Below are 18,934 nucleotides of genomic sequence, written 5' to 3' on the forward strand. Positions count from 1 at the left end.
GAAGTGGGCGACGCTGGACCGGAAGAGGCGCAGAGGAAAAGAAAAACAAAATGGCATCGGGTTTGGATCACGGACTGAAAAAAAGTGTTTGGAAAAGTGAGTTTGAGGCACAGGTGTATTTTTCTGCAAATGCGCATCACTGCAACTGCTGCTAACGTTATATTTTTACCTTTATCGCGATGTAAGACGTGGCCGTGCTGAGCTCTAAAGCCACGGCTTGTGTTTTGAGTTGCATGTTTCGTCCTAAACTAAAGTTATCGTCCTTGTTTAGAGTCTGGAGACAACATTTTCTTAAACCATGATTCTAAGTTACTGTTTTACTTACTCTATTGACACATTGCGCTCTTATACGTGCATTTTTTAACCAGTGACAGACAAATGAGGTCACTGTTTCCTTGAACCGCGCCTTAAATGAAGCAACAATGAAACAAATGCTTCTATTTTTATTCCCAGCGTTTTGACATTATAATTGTCTTTGCTGTAACGGCTGTGACTTCATTTCTTCCAAATAGAGGATATTCTTTAAGCCAAAATGCATTTTTTGTTGTTGCTGCTTCTGTTCACATTGGCTTATATTTACATGTCACTAATTACTGATCATTTTCTAAACTTCAACGCGTCTTAATGTTGTGGTAGAGGAAGCGTGACATTTATGGAATCAATCCTTTTTTCCATCCCTCAGGAATCAAAGAAACCATCATAGAAGACTGCAGAAAGTCAGAAGTATGGAAGGTACGTGGCACAAAATCCTATATCTTTATTAATGTTGTCAGAGCCGAAACAAGTCAACAGATTTATCGCAACGAATCAGTTATGAAAAGTAATCGTCTGCTTATTTAGTTATCGTATATTTGTGATCTGGTCCGTACGGATTCTGGCCACGCAAAGGATGGTAGTTTCCTTAATGTTATCTAACACTAGTTTTGAACGTTATTATAAAACTGTTCAAGAAAAGTCAAGCATTTGTCTTATTCACGGCACATTGTTTTCTGTTTTTGTATCGATTACTGTCCGGGTGTCAATCATTCTGACCGCCATTACTTTTAATGCGATCCGTACCAAATTTTGCATGTCGTGTAGTTTCTACTTTTGTGTTTCTTTCAATAACTGGCCCTTGCACTCGCCGTTTCTCTCCTCAGATCTTAATCTTGGACCCGTTCACCACCAAACTCCTGTCGTCGTGCTGCAAAATGTCCGATCTGATGGCCGAGAAAATCACCAGTAAGTTGTACATAGTGTGAGGTGTAATTTCCGCCCGCTTTTTTTGTCTTCTGTTCGGCGAGACATTTCTCTCTGCTCTTGTCGCAGTTGTGGAGGACTTGCACAAAAGCCGAGAGCCCGTTTTAGAGATGAAGGCCATCTACTTCATGACTCCGACGTCTAAGGTTCGTTTCCCCGTCCGTTCTGGAATTTATTAGAAGCATTTAAAGGCGGTATGGACGATTTTTCGGCGATTTGAGAACGTAGGCTGAAGTGCGCATGCGCACTCCCCCGTGCGGACTGATACAGCACACACGTGCGTTTGTTTATTAGCGCAACGGAGCGCACCGCATCGCTCGTCTCCCGTAGATTTCTGTCCACTTCTGCGTCAGCTCGAACTGTCTTTCTCCATCTTCATTTTGCCCCGTACACTGAGGGAACTATATTATGATAGATCCATGCGCTTAGGCACACGGAAACGTGGGGACGAGCCTGACGCGGCTGCAGGTGAGCGGTAGGTGCGTTTTATGATTGATACGTGGCAGGACAAATGATTTATCCACGCCACGAGGAAATATAATACAAAATTTGCTGAAAAAAATCGTCCATACCACCTTTAAACGTCACTTCAAGTAATTTTTTGCGCTTTGTTACAGTGCGTGGAGGCCTTCATTCGAGACTTCAAGCCCAAACCCAAATATAAATCGGCGTATGTTTATTTCACAGATTGTAAGTCGCATTTCAACACAGACCTATTTCACAAAATAATGATCATGAGTCTAAAAGCGCAGTTAAATCTCGTGTCTGTTCGCTAGACTGTCCCGACGACCTCTTCAACAACATGAAGCTCTCGTGTGGAAAGTACATCCGAGTCTGTAAGGAAATCAACATCTCCTTCATGCCTCAAGAAGCACAAGTGAGTCACTTTGTGTTTGCTTCCTCTTTTCATCCGGGAAACTCCTTTTGTGCTTTTACTTTTGGTCAACATCAAGAGGGTTATTGGAAATGCAGCTATTTCTTTTAAGTGGGATGTGAATGTGTTTTGTCAGCACAAACATATTAAAACCATATTGAGAGAGCTTATTTCCTCCATTAAACTCAGTATGTTATTGTTCATATTTTCATTTTGTAGAGACAGTATTTTAAGAGAGAAGACTATAAAAAAAAAAAAAAACTATTGTTTTGGCCCTTGTTAACATTGTGGTTGCTAGGTAAAAGCTGTGACAGAATATTTGACATACGTTGGATGATATGTCACATGTTCAGCCCTTCTGTCCAACCAGGATGTAAAAGAATGAAACTTTCTAGGGGAAACGAGGCAATATTCTGTGTGTAAACTTTGATATGCATTTCAAAGTACCACCAAGATCTGACTGGCAGTTCCAGCAAGTAACAATGCCAGTTATAAATAATTACAATGCATTACAATACAATGCACAAGCCAAGGCAGCATAATGCTTGTGTCTCGTTGACGTTGGCGAGCAGAATATAGGTCCTTTTGGTAGCTGCGTTTATGTCTGCGCTGCAGCAAAGAGATCAAATCAAAGGGAAGAGACAAATGTGCCTGGACCAATATATAAAACCCATAACCACCATTTTATATTTGAATAAATCATAGTCTTTCCATGTCCATGAAGGTGTTCACATGCGACAACCCCGGAGCCTTCCGGAGCGTCTACAGCCCGCACAGCCAGGACAAAAGGAGGACACTGGAGACGCTGGCCAAGCAACTTGTCACACTGTGCGACACCTTGGACGAGTACCCCGGGGTCAGATACAAGAAGTAAGACACTCTCGGTTTACGGAACGATTCGGCCCCCGAGCTCAAATCCAAACTTATTTACCAAAAGGTATTAAACTCGAGATGTGTCTTAAAGGCTAGATACTGTTGGACGTCACCGTTTTGCACAATACAGCAGTCATACTTGCATTTAAAGCTGAATATTGTTCTGAATTTCATAAAAATAGTCAAATGATAAGTTGTTTTGATTTGAAGTAACTATTGACTACTGTATTTTCCGGACTATAAGTATAATTCACATTTTTGGGGGAAATGTATTTGATGGAATCCGAGACCAAGAACAGACATTTCATCTTGAAATGCAGTTTAAAATAATAACAGATTAGAAAACATGGTGAATAGGTGTACGTATGCTAACGCTAACACCTTCAGCTACATGACGCACAGACAGAACTGTGGTAAGTGTCTGGTATGTTAACGTAACATATTAACAGTTATTCAGATAACTATAGCATAAAGAACATGCTAACAAGTTTACCAAAGCATCAGTATTACCCTAAATCACTAAATCCATTGAATTCTTCTTCCTCTGTGTCACTTCTAAACAACTCCACAAACTCTGGAGGTAGAGGAAGTGCAGATTCTTCTTCTGCGTCACTTAGAGCCTAGAGCGCCCTCTTGTGGTTGCAAGTGTGAAAATAATGAATAATATCACATATAAGTCGCACCCTGGCCAAACTATGTAAAAAGGTGCAACTTATAATCCGGAAAATACGGTATAAACAATGAGTTTAAGGTATAAGGTTTTTTAAACTAATCCGTCAAAATCTTCATGCTACACGGGGCACTTTTAACTACTGAGCACTTTTTTTATTATTTTATGCCACACTGCTCGTCATTTTTATCATTTTTAAAGGTTTTTATTGCCCCACTTGAACATAGGCCCGGGGCGGCCTACACTGCCAACCATGCCACCTGGAGAAACAAAGTTACCACTTGATTCGGACACCATCACTCATCATCAACATCTGAAAGAAGAAATCATTCGACTATCCAAGGAACTTAAAAAGAAAGATGAACTGATATCAAAACTTATGGACATTGCCACCTGACAGCACACAAAAATTACATCACTCAACAGCGCCCTCATAGACACAGTGGTGTGGGACCCGCATGGTTCCCCTCAGCCCTCCTGCTCAACTCCTCACTCCAGATCCGCCCGAAATACTCCAATACAAAAGAACCAACAAAGACGCACACTTGAAGCTACAATTATCCCCAGTTTAAGCCTCACTAACCGCTTTGCTGCCCTGGCAAATGACTCACCTGCTCCAGCCGCCCCAGTTCAGGCGCTTTCTAGTCTGAACTCATCCGTTGATTTCCCGGCGCTCCAGGATAGTGTCCCGAGTCACCTGTCCATGCAGACCGAGGACCCGCCACAAGCCCCGGTGCGTCCCGAGGCAGCCGTAGCCACCTCCACCTCTACCTCCTCTGAGTCCACCAGGTCTAAAACATTTAAACGGCACACAAAACCCTCGGCCAGACTGAATGTGATCAGAGAGGCGGTCCTGAGGCGATCCAGTGGTGGTGCTCGGGCCTTGGCTCCAGTCGCACACTCGTCGCCATCGGGGGTGTCACGGTCCCAAGCCACGGCACATCCGATGGAGCTGCGGCCACAACAAGCCGCAGCACGACTGGTGTTCGTGCCCGAGAACGCACCTCTGCAGCAGGGACCCTCTACTGAAGGGTCCGGGTACACCGCCGCATCTGGCCCGCAGCCTGGAGCCTCCCGGCTCGAGCCTGGCCCCAGCAGCCAGTCCTCCGTACACGGCGATGGCTCACAGCACCGAAATCCAACCACGGATCACCCTCAGCCACTGTTCTCTCCCACAACAGTCATCATCGGTGACTCCATAATCAGACATTTCCGTTTCTTTAACGCTTAACGTTTCCCAGGAGCTGCGGTCTCACGGATTGTGAGCAGACTTCCTGATCTGCTCAAGTCCATTCCATCAACAGTTCACAGGATCATTCTTCACGTCGGGACAAACGACATATCATACAGACAGTCAGAGACTACAAAAAGGGACTTTGTGGAGCTTTTTAATGCCCTGAAACCCTGGATTATTCAGGGCACGTCTGTGTTTATCCATTCCCACCATGAATCGCGGTGCTGAAAGATTCAGTAGAACTCTCTATTTGAACACCTGGCTAAACTTCGTTTGTAGGCTCCACTTCATCAATTTTATTGACAATTTTAACCTGTTCTGTGATCGTCCCTCTCACTACCGTGTGGATGGCCTGCACCTGAACAGATTTGGAACCCGTCTCCTCACAAACAACCTGCTCTACGCTGTCCACTACCTGGTGTGTGTAGTGACTGTTTACACCCTTCACGCCCCTCACAACCCCGTCTTCTTCAGACCGGTCAACACACAACTGTCAACGCACTACTGCGACCTCCACTGCCCCCTCTAGGTCACTGCACACAATATCTCAAAATGGAAAAAAGTCTCTCCATGGCCTAACACCAAAATACATCTCAGACTTGTGTGTGTCATACGAACCACCTCGGACTCTAAGGACCTCAGGGACTTTCCTCCTGCTGGTGCCCAGAGCCAAGACCAGACACGGAGAATCTGCATTCCAGTGCTTTGGGGCAAAGGTCTGGAATAGCCTTCCCGAAGTCCTGAGACAGGCTCCCACCCCGGCTGTGTTTAAATCCAAACTAAAAACTGTTTTGTTTAGCTGCGCCTATGACTGACACAATTTTACCTGGTATTTAATATTTTAAAATACAACATTATTTTTATTCTTTACTTTACTCTAATGTACATTGTTTTACATTTTTATAAACTGCATTGTGTTTTTACTTTATTGTTTTAAATTGTGTTTTAAACACTGTAAAGCACTTTGAATTGCAGTTTGTATGAATTGTGCTTTATAAATAAATTTGATTTTGAAATTTGATTTATATTATTTACTTTAACAATATGTAAATTGTAAATGGCATTATATGTACTGTACATAATCTGCAATGCGGCTGAATTGTCCGTGTGTTTGAAACCAGGGACAGTAACATGGAGAACGCGAAGGCTCTTGCCGAGCTGGTGGACAACAAACTGAGCCAACATTACGAGCCCGACGACAGCGGGAAGAAAAAGGTCTGACTCACTGTTGACGCCACACACGGTTTCTTAGCCTCAGGAGCGCCACGACTCTTGGCATTGTGTTTCATGGGAAAAGGACACCGAAGACACAAAATGGCTTCCTCCGCTGTGTTTGTGTTCGTTTGGGGACGTGTGATTGGTCAAAATGTGAACGAATCTTGGTCAAATTGTTCTCATGCTTTTTCCCCACCTTCCCTTCTTATTTTTATATATAGGTATATTTTTATTTTGGAATAATTAAAACAAAACATAAAAAACAGAACAAACCGGAGAGAGAAAATCTGAATAAATACACAGATAGACATAAACTAGGCATAAAAAGAAACAGAATTTACACACATTGCACATTTAAATTAGAGTCGGTCAAATTTGTCATTTGTTCCATTTGTCTCTATGATCCAGTCCTTGATCATTCATTATATTCTAAAGGTATCCGTTTATTGTGTCCATGGCAGGAGTTTTGAAGCCCAAGTACAAAGTCACAAAAAGTTGTGGCTTCTTAAACGGCCAATGTTTATGGCAGTAAAAATAAAAGGTTTGGTTCATTTTTACTGCCATAAACATGAATATATATACAGTGAACAGTATATATTAACCGTAATAGGAGAGATGCATCGTACCAGGTTAATTTACACCTTTTTATCTCCAGAGCTCATACACTCTAAAACATCAGTCCACATTATGGGAGCCAAGGTCTGACGAGTGTGTGATGTTTGTGCAAAGCGTGCGACTTGGAGAGGAAATGGAATTGTGTCAAATGGCAGTTACTAAATGTTCATTAACCTAAACATTTAAAGACATTTAGATTGTTTTTATTTTTCAAGACAAAAGACTGACTTTGACTTTGTTTATCTGTTATTACCCAGCCCTAGTGTTTATTCAGTTTACCATTGATTATTGCTCAAAATACCAGGGGAAACTAATCTATACAGTATTTCTGGTTTATTACTAAAAGCAGCCAAAACTGTGTATGATTAAATATGTTGAGGTGATACAATAAGTTTAAATATATGTAACACTAATAGAAATGTACAGAGCATGTACTGTACATACATGCGCTTGGATCCATCCATTTTACCAATTAATTATATAGATTATTATTAGGCTGAGCAAAATAATGTCTGTTTGCCGTAACCCGACCGACCCGGTATGAAACTAGCCGACTTTAAAAAAATATCAGCATTTTGTTGAAAAAACGTCAATCTTTTATTTTTTTATTATTTCGCCGACTCACCGACCGTTTTTTCCCGCCGGAAATCCTGTTTTACACCCCAAAGGACTGAAAACGCATTGCGCAACGCATATGGGTCTTCATTTTCGGTCCTCCTCATGCTTCTGTAGCCAAACAGAACTCGCAAAACGGAAATTATATTGTCTTTTCAAGCCTCGAAATAACGGGTCGGACAGGGGTTAGACACGGAGCGCACGTGCGCTCCGCTGCCTTGGCGCATGTGTGTGGAGAAAATCATGGCAGATAAACACCACGCTGCCGCTTTCAAACAAACAAAAACCAACGGCTGCAAGGACACTCAAGACTATCACTGTCAATAAATGGATTCATGATGATCTTGCTAAGTTTTGTGCCCGTGACTGACTAGAGTATGATGAGAACAAAGGCGTTTTTCATCGCTCTAAAGTGCAAAGTCTGCCATGAGTTCTGTAGAGAGATAGAATCCCTCAGTTTTTTTTTAAGTTATAACTGTGCAAGGGAGTAATACATATTGTTGAGTGACCAGTTTTGACGTTAAAATTATGTTAAATGATAACGAGACATGTTAATAAGAGTTCATTTTTCATTAATGATGTTCTTTTTTCCTTTCCTTGTGACCGATTCAGAATTAGCCATGACAGGTACCAAATGATCGGTACCTGTCATGTTGATAGGGACGTAAAAATAATTATTTCAAGGCTTGCTTTTACAAGGTGGTTTGCCTCTGTCTGCGCCACTGAAGTGGCCATAGTACATGTCACTCTCTATCACGGTGTGACTTGATTTAAATTTGACTTGCACAATGCATTCTGGGATTGAAACACGCCCAGCAGCGTCATCACAACGAACATGGCGGCGCCCGTGTCCCCCACATGTTCCCCCCCGCTTGCCTTCGCTACCAAAATAAAGGGTAACTGCGTACAAAAGGTCAATTGAAATATCTTAAAATCGTGAGATTTAGTCTCCTGATCGTGTTGACAGAGATGTTTTCCGTCATTGACTGTTGAAGCCTGACCCCTGGACTGTTGAAGCCTGACCCCTGGACTGTTGAAGCCTGACCCCTGGACTGTTGAAGCTTGACCCCTGGACTGTTGAAGCCTGACCCCTGGCGGTCACTCAGAGTCAAAAAACGGCAAAAATTTTTATCTTTTTTTTTTGCCTTCAAAGGAAAAAAATAAATTTACCTACCGTCCGACCCACTTGAAAAATGTTGGGTCGGGTTACAGCAAACAGACAATTTATTTGGGGCAGCCTTATTTTGTCTTTTCTGTATGGTTTTTCTGTCATTTTTACTGTTTGTCTCACTAAAAAGCAAAAATATAAATACAAAAATAATGATGATTAGGTGGAATATAATGACTAAGATCACAGTTCATTTATGCTAATGTGTGTTTTGTGTCTCATTCGTGTCTGTTCAGGGAAAGACTCAGGCCCAGCTGCTGATTCTGGAGCGAGGCTTCGATCCCGTCAGTCCCATTTTACACGAGCTCACGTACCAAGCCATGGCCTATGATCTCATCGACATCAACGAGGACACGTACATGTAAAAAGAACTTGCTCCTAACCTCTGTTTTTCAACGTTAAAATGTAGCGTGTTTACATTTCATTCACATCTCTAAAACCCTCTCCTAAATTGTACGTACGCAGATGAAACGACATGTTGAAAAATTTGTAAAGCAGCAAATGCGGTCAGAATAAACTAGACTAGAAAGAAAATGTAAACTCGCAGTGCAAAAGTGATATTTTTTGGTACGTTTTACAGTTTATTCACCTCAACCAAAACATGCTTTGTCACATTTCTGATGGAGTTTTGTCACAATAGCTGAATATCATTTAGCTCATCTCGCAAATTGGAATATTAATTTTCAGTTTTATTTTTGTCATCATCCATGAGAATGACACCGTTGACTATTGTACCGCATTTTCCGGAGTATAAGTCGCACCAGCCAAAAAAATGCATAATAGAGAAGAAAAAAATATATATGTTGCACTGGAGTATAAGTCGCATTTTTGGGGACATTTAAAACATGCAGTTTAAAATAATAACAGATTAGAGAACATGGTGAATAGGTGTACGTATGCTAACGCTAACACCTTCAGCTACATGACGCACAGACAACGAACTGTGGTAAGTGTCTGGTATGTTAACGTAACATATTAACAGTTATTCAGATAACTATAGCATAAAGAACATGCTAACAAATTTACCAAAGCATCAGTATTACCCCAAATCACTAAATCCATTGAATTCTTCTTCCTCTGTGTCACTTCTAAACAACTCCACAAAGTCCAGAGGTAGAGGAAGTGCAGATTCTTCTTCTGCGTCGCTTAGAGCCTAGAGCGCCCTCTTGTGGTTGTCAGTGTGAAAATAACAAATAGTATCACATATAAATAATCACTCACAAACATTTGGCGCTCGCGTTTTGTCGTCGCGGCAGGTACAAGGGTAAAGACGGAGCAGAGAAGCGGGCGATTCTCAGCGAGGACGACATGCTGTGGGTCAAACTTCGGCACAAACACATCGCAGAAGTGACAGAGTGAGCGAGTACATGAAATACAACCGTACTTTATCACCCAACCGCAGTGTATTTTATAACTTTCTGCTCTTAGACAAATTCCAAAGCTGGTGAAAGAAATCTCTGCCAGCAAGAAACAACCGGACAACCAGAAGGTGAAGAGCACGTTTTCTGACAACACTGACTGGATTGAACGGATTGACCCGCAGCCGCAATTTACACGTAAACTTCTATTTTTGTGCGTTTTTTCACAGATTACCATCAGCAACTTGTCCCAGATGATGAAGAAGATGCCCGCGTTCCGTAAACAGCTCACAGAGGTGACTTAAGACGCGTCTTTGTAACCGTTACATGGGTGTATTTGTGGTTCTCGTCGAGTTTTAGAGCGATGAAAAAGTAGCACAGTCGCCGTCGTTATTATTAATGACTCAAACCAAAATATTTGAGCTTTTTGAATGGTGAATAGTCCTCAAATGTCGCTTAAAAGAAAGTAACTTATGAATAGAAGTCATGTTTATCGTCATTTACTTTAAAAATATATTAAATACTGCAGTAGAACAGCCATGACGCAGACATTTATTTTTATTTAAAGCTTGTGGCTGTAAATTCCTTCTCGTTTATGCCTTATTCCCATTGTGTACCAGGCAGCAGTGGCGTAGTGGTTAGAGAGGGTAAAAACTATAACTGAATCACTAAATATGACTGTCAAAATTACTATTATCGCTATATAAAAGACCTATTATCGCTATGAAAAAAAAAAACTAGAACTAGAATCTGAATCTTGTGCTGGTTCTTTGCAGAAAACGGTCCATCTGCAGTTGGCTGAGGAATGCATGAAGCACTTCTCCAACAACGTGGAGAAACTGTGTAAAGCCGAACAGGTTTGTCTCTGCTGCTGTCGGACATTTGAACGGTAAAACCACCCGAGACCCTGACTCTAGAGGGCGGTAGAGAAGAGTACTGTTACTTCAAAACACTATTAATCATGTACACGGTAGTGGTTGGCAAAACGACTTAAATGACTTACGCCAGCAGTAGTTTCCCCTAATAACTGTCTGGAGGCAACATCAGATTTACAGTGAATGTAAAAGGAAACGGTGTCCAGACTGCACTTTAAACATTTTCTACGAGGACAGAAGTCACAATAGTTTGATATAATATTGTCAACATAATGTTTTGAGGTGGGCAATATATGAAAGTGCTAAGTGAAAGTGTGGTCTGTGACCATTCCAAGTCGTAAAACATCAGGGTTTAATGTGTTTATTTGAGTGGCTTATTAAGCAATTTGACATGTGTTTTCTTCTCAAATTTAGCGTTTTAATTAAAAATACATTAAATACAGTGTCGTAATTATAAATCTTCCATGTCATATTGCGCCCCCCGGCTCAGGCCTCGCGAACCCCACTTTGGGAACCACTGATTTAGATACTGTGAATGTTATTTTTAATTTGAATATCGTTTGTATAGTAAAGACAAAAAGAATATACAAAAAGAGCTGATTTAAAATAGCGGGTTATGTTGTGAACTTCCCAATAATACAATGTGATATTTCTTTCATTGTACACGTTAAAAACATGTTTTAACACATTTCTGTCAGATTTACTTGTCATCAATCAATCGTCGTCAATCGTTGTTGAGATTCTCTGTAAAAAAATATGTAGACATTCAGTTTTGTTCGACTCGTCCCCAGTGACGTGTCGATGAACCCAGACGTTTTGCGTGCAATTAGACCGTAAAACATGTTCTAAAAGTATGGCGTCTGAAAATGTAACGTGCGCCTCTGCCGTGGCCGCAGGACCTCGCCGTGGGCTCGGACGTGCAGGGCGACAAAGTGAAGGACCCGATGCGGACGCTGCTGCCCGTGCTGCTCCATCCTTACAGCATCCCCGACAAGATCCGCGCCGTGCTGCTCTACATCTTCAGCGTCAACGGTACGGCACAAAAACACAAGCCGCGTTTCATTTTTGTTTGCGGAGATTTAAGCTTGCAATGCGGATGGGCGGGACAGACATTCAGCAAAGAAACAAAAAAACAGGTTGCGATGACGTGACCTCGCAACATGCATGCCTCACAACGTGTTTGTCTGTGACGTTTGGCAGGAACGACAGAGGAAAACTTGAGTAAACTCATCCAACATGTGAAAATCCAAGACCAAAGGGAATTCATTCTGAACTGGAAAGAGCTGGGCGTTCCCATCATCACAGCGGTACTTGAACGCTACTCAACTAAAACACACTAAACAAAACTCTGTGTGTGTTTATTTCTTTACATTTATTCATTTTTGTGGTCTGTGTAGCAAAGTATGTTCTCCCGAAGACCCTCGAGGAGAGAGCGATCCCACGAGACCTACAACCTGTCGAGGTGGACGCCGCTCCTTAAAGACGTGATGGAGGCGAGTTTCTTTTACTCTGTGACTTGGACGAGGGCTAAAATATATTTTACACTGAACTGAATTGTATAATTCACCTGTCTTTTTTCGGATGCGCTGCAAGTTTTGGTTAAGTTAATTGATTAATCAAATCGATTTGTGGATTAATTTCCAACCAAATTTTGTAAAAAAAAATTATCTTTAAAACATATCGTGGACTGAGAAAAGAGGTTTTACGTGTCACAAAAGGACACAGGAAATGTTCTAGATTGAGTCATTTGATTATCACATTTTAGTTTGTAAATAAACAAATGTAATCTAAACAACTAATCGATTAAAATAAAGAATAATTGCTCGATTCATCGATTAGAATGATGATTGTTGGTTGCAGCCCTAATGTTATCAATCGAGGCGGGTCGGTTATTAAAGATGTAATTAAATAAGTCTATAAAAAGATGATTTGAAATAAAAACACTTCTACAGTTCATGACCTTCACTGGCAGGTTTTATATATTTTAATATTAATTGTATATACATTTTATACATATATACAGGTTTCCCCCCTTGTTTTAACTTGCCTCGTTGTACATGTGGCCACTATTGTGTGTAGCATAGTAAGTGCAGTAATATATATCAGCAACATCTAAAGACTTTAAACAACTCCATGTTTGTGTCAGAACAGGAAGTCATTAGCCTGTTGTTGTTTACTGTAACGTTAGTCTGTCATTTGTAAAACAGCTCGTGAGAAAACAATGCTGTCCAAGTGTCTTCTGAAAGAGGGCATCAGATAAGGCTCTCTTTATGTTGGCCTTTCCCCGTGGACTTTGTATCACATGACGCTCCACTTTTACCACACATTTGCTTTCTCACAAGAAGAACACAAAAACAGAGCAATGTAGTGTATTCTATCCAGTGCAATGAAGAAAGCTGTAAAGAGCGGTACAAAGGAGAGACTAAACAGCCACTGCACCAGAGGCACAGAAAACACTGGAGTTCAGGACCACAGAGCGCTGTGCATCTTCATCTTAAAGCCTCTAACCACTCTATCAAAGACAGTGAGGTGAAGATTCTGAGCAGGGAGAAAAGATGGTTTGAAAGAAGAGTTAAAGAGGCTATCTTAGTTTAAAAAAAAAAGAGAATCCTTCTTTAAACCAAAAGACGCCTGTCTTCCTGTATTTTGGAGGGGGTATTTTAAAATGTAGACTGGCATTTTCGAGTGCAGGGACAGCCAACAGTGCGCACACGGCGCACACACGGTAAACGAGCACACAGCATAACGTCAGATGGCGCACAGCGTTAAAATCGCTTAATTTAGTAAAAGTGTCGGAAAATACGCCGCTCCTAAGTGGTGGAGTGTGATCATAATTTTGGCTTTCCACGTACGGCTTGTGCGCACATTTTTTAAGTACTTTTTGCGGACAAAATTATTTGGACGGGGTGTTTTCAAATCCTATCTAAAAACCTGAATGGAGGTTTAAGGTTCAAACTTACGATTGTTTATAATAGTCTCCTGAAACCCTGGAGACGCCCAGGGCATTCTGATGCTAATGACTAATGACTACCTTTATCAGGAGGAAGTGCATTAGAATAATAAGTAATTTGATTTCAGGACGCGGTGGAGAACAAACTGGACACCAGGGAGTGGCCGCATCAGTCTGAGTGTCCGGCAGCGTGGAACGGCTCTGGAGCGGTCAGGTGCGTCTGACCCTCTGTACATGAACAGTGTGAGCTCCCGCTGGTGGATGTTTGATCTCACTGCGTTGGTCTGCGTCTCCCCTGAACAGCGCTCGGCAGAAGCACAAGCCCAGCTCCGGGGACGAGCGAAGAGGAGCCAGGCTCATCATCTTCATCATCGGAGGAATCACGCACTCGGAGATGCGCTGCGCCTACGAGGTCACTCAAGCGGTCAAGTCCTGCCAAGTCATCATTGGTCAGTCTGAAATGAACGCTGCACGCATTTAGACGAGAAATCGACAAAAATGAATATATCAGTCTTGTTTTGGTTTTTGATCCCGATGACAATATTCTGACGATATTATGTTAATCCATCAGAATGTGCTGTAACACGCCAGTCAATGTCTTTGCAGAGGTTTAAATATTGCGCAAAAATGCAATTGGACTCTCTAAAATTGTCAACAAAATGGCAGCTCACGTTGTACATTATCTTTATTGTTTCAGGTTCATCTCATATTCTAACCCCGACCGGCCTCCTCGACGACATCAAGGCCCTTAGCAACGCCCCCGCCGAGACTTTCACCATCGACGAGAGGAGCAACGCCTGAAACCCCCCGAAAACCCTCGGAAAACCCCCCTGAAGCACCTGAACGCACCCCCAATGTCCAGTTACTGTCTGTGTCCGCACGCTGCACTGTCCAGAAGGGTGCGTCCACACTCGTCCAGGTTCAGATCCCGGTTCCAGATCCCCGTTCAGATCCCCGTTCTAGTCCAGGTTCAGATCCAGGTCCTAGTCCAGGTCCCTAGTCCAGGTCCCTAGTCCAGGTCCCTAGTCCAGGTCCCTAGTCCAGGTCCCTAGTCCAGGTTCCTAGTCCAGGTTCCTAGTCCAGGTTCCTAGTCCAGGTTCCTTGTCCAGGTTCCTTGTCCAGGTTCCTAGTCCAGGTTCCTAGTCCAGGTTCCTAGTCCAGGTTCAGATCCAGAGGAGGAGGAGCCAGCGCACACAGAGACAAAAGGGAATCCACTTCTAACTCGTGTCTGTTTGAATAGAACATTTGACTGAGGGAAAGTCACTGCCTCAGATCAAACTTTTCACGCTTTCATAACGACACGTCGTCTTTGTCTTTAACTCGCCCGGGAAATCTTACATTGTTCTATTTCCACCTGCCTTATGTGTTTGCCTGTATAACAAGTATGCATTATGTTAAATGTATGAGATTAAATGAGACTATTGTATATAACACTGATTAGCACTGATTCATTGCTCCAGTCAAAGATTTTTTGGTTGTTACTTTTTGACCGCATTATGTCATTTTGAAATGTTTTTAATGTATTTTAAAAGTATTTTAATGTGGAATTGCTGACTAATAAAGAATGAAGTAATTCAAATTGTGTTTTTATTCTTGAGATTAAAAAATGTTTTGGATCTTTTTTTTTTCTCAATACATAAAGTAGATCCCATGTGTTTGCAGTGTTGATGATTAAAAAGGTTGATTAGGTGCTTAGCTGGGCTTAGAATCTAAACGTGTGTGTTGAACTAAATACAATTTAAGTCTCAAGTATTGTTCTTTGTATTATTGGGTTTCAGGAATGTTATTTCCTGTTTGGCAATGATGCTACTTTGTTACAGCAATAGCACAATTTTTTTTTTTCGACATCAACAAATGTAGTAAAAATATTGTAAATAAACACGATAACATTTTTTTAAATTCTTAGTAAAAAAAATAGGACAAAATATGTGACTATGTAAAATATTAATAAATTCAATGTAAGAAAAATTCTATGTCAAAAAATAATACGATGTCAAAATACGACGGAGTATAAGGGCCAACCAAAAAAATAAAAATGCGGGGCACTACGAGAATAAAGTCATTAATTAATGACTTTTTTCACGTTAATTAACGAGATTTTTCTTGTTAATTAACGAGAAAAAAGTCATTGATTAATGCCTTTTTTTCTCATTAAATAACGAGAAAAAGCTCATAATTTAAAGACTATAAAGGCAGATACGCGGTTCACTTTCAGCACCATGTAACGTGCTCCCCCCTCAGTGTTACATAATGGTACAGTCCAGTAACAGCGCTGTGTTTTGTATGTTTAAAGCTCTGATGCTGATCTGCTCTGAGTCCAATGCATCTGTGGAGTCTTCATTACACAAACACACCACCACCAGGACGCAAATGGCGCTTGGTTAAAAGTGAATACAAAAGCCCACAATAGATGTCGATCTTTATAATGCGGGTCTTTTAGACATTACAAACAATCATTTCCCCGGTGCAGTGTCCCCATGTCAGGTCCTGGACCTGTAACATGACGTACTCCAGTGTTGGTGCTCGCGTGTGTTGGAGCTCATGCCATGATGTATGGATGATGTATGGATGATGCATCTGGATGATGTGTGGATGATGTATGGATGATGTATGGATGATGTATGGATGATGCATCTGGATGATGTGTGGATGATGTATGGATGATGCATCTGGATGATGTGTGGATGATGTATGGATGATGTATGGATGATGTATGGATGATGTATGGATGATGTATGGATGATGTATGGATGATGCATCTGGATGATGTGTGGATGATGTATGGATGATGTATGGATGATGTGTGAATGATGTATGGATGATGTATGGATGATGTATGGATGATGTATGGATGATGCATCTGGATGATGTATGGATGATGTATGGATGATGCATCTGGATGATGTATGGATGATGTATGGATGATGCATCTGGATGATGTGTGAATGATGTATGGATGATGTATGGATGATGTATGGATGATGTATGGATGATGCATCTGGATGATGTGTGGATGATGTATGGATGATGTATGGATGATGTATGGATGATGCATCTGGATGATGTGTGGATGATGTATGGATGATGTATGGATGATGTATGGATGATGCATCTGGATGATGTGTGGATGATGTATGGATGATGTATGGATGATGTATGGATGATGCATCTGGATGATGTGTGGATGATGTATGGATGATGTATGGATGATGTATGGATGATGCATCTGGATGGTGTATGGATGATGTATGGATGATGCATCTGGATGATGTGTGGATGATGTATGGATGATGTATGGATGATGTATGGATGATGCATCTGGATGATGTGTGGATGATGTATGGATGATGTATGGATGATGTATGGATGATGCATCTGGATGGTGTATGGATGATGTATGGATGATGCATCTGGATGATGTGTGGATGATTTATGGATGATGCATCTGGATGATGTATGGATGATGTATGGATGATGTATGGATGATGCATCTGGATGATGTATGGATGATGTATGGATGATGCGTGTGCGTAAAACATCGCTTTTAGGCTGTGCCAAACACGATCCGGGCGTCAGGAGCTGAGAGGAAGCGCAGACGGATGTTTGTGTTCTGTGTGTTTTACTGAGTTTGTCCAAAGGATCACAAAAGGTTAGAATCCGGGCATAAAACTTAAGTGCACACAATGAGCACGTGAGAATAGTGACTGAGCAAAGTGCCCACGTAGACAATCAACTTAGAGGAGCAGAGAACCCAGAGAACGTGTGAATATAACAGCGAGGCTGCTCCTCCTGTCTGCGGGCAGCTGTGGCGCGGAGCACGGCTGCTGTTTGAGCCCATGATGCATTACGGGTCCATCATGGAGAAAGTAAAGCCTTTATCCAACAGTTTGTGAATGATGCGGAACAGGAAAGGTGCTGCTAAACGCAGTGTCTTGTCTTGTAATAAACACACGTAAGACATCGTTTTAAAGGTCAGGAAACACTTTAACATCTATTTCAGGCTTTTATGTAGTTCTAAACTGTCAACTCATCCAAGCCCGTTCTTGTGCGTCCTGACCGTGGGGCTGAAAGTGAACTGCTCACGTCACTTTGAATCGGCACCTGAACTACGACTTTTTTCTCATTAATTAACGTATTTTTTCTCATTAATTAATGACTTTATTCTCGTAGTGCAGCGCATTTTTTTCCCCTTAGTTGACCCTTATACGCCGTCGTATCAAAAGGTAAATTCGATGTAAAAAAAAAAGCTAATTCGATGTTACAAACAAACAAAAACAAAAAGAATTCGTAATAAAAAAAAAAAATAATCTTCATAAACATACTCACAAAATCTTTCAAATTAGGAAGGAATTTAGATTTTAGTGATACTCCCAAATATATCCAAAAGGTAATTTCACAAATGCTAACCACTTAAATGTATTCTTTAACAAAATGCCTATTAATATAAAATACATTTGCCACACTTTAACTTTATTTAAATTATATCATGTTCCACGTTACTTTTGCCTCCATTCCATAATTTAGAATGTCGTTGATAACAAACTTTTACACTTCCTGTAGATAAAGTAAATAAAATAAAATAACGCGTCCTGATCGTGACGCCGACTGCGCATGCTCGCCTTTTAAAACCTGCAGCAGAGCCAATCAAGAGCGCGCAGGGGCGGGACCGTGGAGCGGTTTGAAAAGCGGACCCCGGAAGCAGCTCGAGCTAAACAACACGCCTGTAACCGGACTTCACGTCGGACTCCAAATCATCAGAACTGACTCCAAATCTATGTAAAGACGATACAAACGGTGAGTAAAACGCTTCGTAATGAGCTTTTAAATGTTAGCACGCCTGCCTGTAATATCATAGGCTACTTCAGCTAAAATAACACTATAACATCCTCAGGAAACGTAAGTGCGAATTGTATTATCATTTATTTACGTTCGTTTTTATGATATATGTTAAAAGTGTTCGGAGTGCACGTTGTAAACAGTTTCAACAGCGTTAGCATGTGAGAAATACGTGTGTTTGGAGAGGTCTAAACTACAGGTACAACACCCATGAAATGACTTAAACTTGTAAAATTGTGCCAACTCTAATTGTGATTTTGGACAAGTTGCCGACACAAAAACAAAGCAATGTAGTTTATTCTATCCAATGCAGTGAAGAAAGCTGTAAAGAACGTTACATAGGTGAGACTAAACAGTCTCTATACAAGAGGCTCTATCAGCACAGAAGAAATACAAGTTCAGGACCACAGAG

General features: G+C 41.3%; 1 protein-coding gene across 1 annotated transcript; it reads left to right on the forward strand.

Moving 5' to 3' along the window:
• stxbp3 (syntaxin binding protein 3) lies at positions 1–14,489 on the forward strand. Its single transcript, XM_072438379.1, has 19 exons — positions 1–96; positions 683–732; positions 1,140–1,221; positions 1,309–1,385; positions 1,857–1,929; positions 2,016–2,116; positions 2,838–2,983; positions 6,012–6,105; positions 8,740–8,864; positions 9,760–9,858; positions 9,932–9,992; positions 10,092–10,157; positions 10,638–10,718; positions 11,633–11,768; positions 11,937–12,043; positions 12,134–12,229; positions 13,815–13,900; positions 13,990–14,135; positions 14,384–14,489. Exons 1-19 carry the CDS (start codon positions 51–53, stop codon positions 14,485–14,487), a joined length of 1,776 nt encoding a protein of 591 aa, XP_072294480.1. The 5' UTR covers positions 1–50; the 3' UTR covers positions 14,488–14,489.
• Positions 14,490–18,934: the final 4,445 nt, after the last annotated feature.

The sequence above is a fragment of the Eucyclogobius newberryi genome, unplaced genomic scaffold (assembly GCF_026437365.1).
Source record: "Eucyclogobius newberryi isolate DKJ021-1_F unplaced genomic scaffold, fEucNew1.0.hap1 SCAF_9, whole genome shotgun sequence".
NCBI classification, from domain to species: domain Eukaryota; kingdom Metazoa; phylum Chordata; class Actinopteri; order Gobiiformes; family Gobiidae; genus Eucyclogobius; species Eucyclogobius newberryi.

Excerpts from the sequence above, each read along its gene's own strand:
- stxbp3 (XM_072438379.1), top strand. The coding sequence starts at position 51 with ATGGCATCGGGTTTGGATCACGGACTGAAAAAAAGTGTTTGGAAAA. Across the intron at positions 2,117-2,837 it reads TCATGCCTCAAGAAGCACAA|GTGTTCACATGCGACAACCC; the intron begins GTGAGTCACTTT and ends ATGTCCATGAAG. Across the intron at positions 13,901-13,989 it reads AACGGCTCTGGAGCGGTCAG|CGCTCGGCAGAAGCACAAGC; the intron begins GTGCGTCTGACC and ends TCCCCTGAACAG.